The 1,159-nt window shown below is 42.3% G+C and overlaps 1 protein-coding gene across 1 annotated transcript in view; it reads right to left on the bottom strand.

The window, feature by feature from the left end:
• Nucleotides 1-352: 352 nt before the first annotated feature.
• SARC_06434 (hypothetical protein) overlaps nucleotides 353-1,159 on the bottom strand; it is a gene marked incomplete at both ends in the record, with an annotated part of 21,126 nt that continues 20,319 nt past the window's right edge. The window contains 2 exons of the mRNA XM_014299660.1: nucleotides 353-427; nucleotides 480-671. Of these exons, the coding sequence (XP_014155135.1) occupies nucleotides 353-427; nucleotides 480-671 (267 nt within the window). The remainder of the gene's footprint in view (nucleotides 428-479; nucleotides 672-1,159) is intronic.

The raw sequence follows: 1,159 nt of genomic DNA, 5'->3' as shown, positions 1-1,159 counted from the left end.
TATATGTGCGTGTGTGTGTGCCTTGGGTCATTATATGATAATGCGTTTTATAGGGATACATAAATTCTTACAGCGACCTAATTGGTCCCAAGTGTTTTATGATAATCACAGATACAGCATTCACCACGACACGCGTGTCGATTGGCGTGCACATATACGTTTGCAGTACATAGGGGATAGAGTTGCAAGCAAAGTTTTTAAGGTTTTTAGTGTTTGGGTTTTATAAACCCTAAAACCCTAAAAATATCAAAGTGTGTACTTTGAGATTAATTGGCAAATAGTTTAAAGCAAAAGAATCGAGAAATAGTGAGATGAGATGATACACCAGAGCATTGCCAATGCCACGCAATACTTAACACGCTTCACGCAGGGCCGACAGCCCACACTCCACACACAGCACATAGCCCACACATGCACACACCTTAACCTATTAATCACACATGCAAAAACCTTAACCTATCAATCACACATACACACACCTTAACCTGGAAGATACTCAGTCCGTTAATCCACGCCACAAAGCGCGTGAGTGTGGTCTTGCCAGACCCACTGACGCCAATGAGCAACAGATGGCCCTGCGGCTGACGGAAGACGCGGTCAATGCGCAGCACGTGATCAAGCACTTCGTTAAACAGCACCAGAGGCACATCCAACTCTTCCTCATAGAACACCTGAGGACAAGACCGGGCAGGGGGGAGGGTAGGTAGGGTAGGGTTGTGGGGGGTTAGGGTTTTTGAGTTGGTGCAAGGTTGGTGATCGCCTACGGTATGCGATGTTAAAGTGCCGATTTATTGTGACAGTAGGACTTCTATATTATATGTGTGTGTATGATTGTGATAGTAGGTCTTCTATATTATGCGTGTGTGTATGATTGTGCTAATATGTTTTCTATGTTGTGTGTGTGCGTATGGTTGTGATAGGTGTTGCACTGCAACAGATTAATTCGGATGTCTTGTATGTTATGTGTGTGCGTATGATTGTGATAGTATGTCTTCTATATTGTGTGTATGATTGTGATAGGTATTGCACTGCAACAGATTCTTCTATGTTATGTGTGTGTGTATATAAGGGTTCAGTTATGTGTGTGTGTGTATTAGAGTTTGGTTATGTGTGTGTGTATATTAGAGTTTAGTTATGTGTGTGTGTATATTAGAGTTTA

The sequence above is a fragment of the Sphaeroforma arctica genome (genome assembly GCF_001186125.1).
Source record: "Sphaeroforma arctica JP610 unplaced genomic scaffold supercont1.458, whole genome shotgun sequence".
Lineage (NCBI taxonomy): Eukaryota > Ichthyosporea > Ichthyophonida > Sphaeroforma > Sphaeroforma arctica.
Note: the sequence above shows the minus strand (reverse complement) of the source record. Positions and strands in the feature narration are given on the sequence as shown.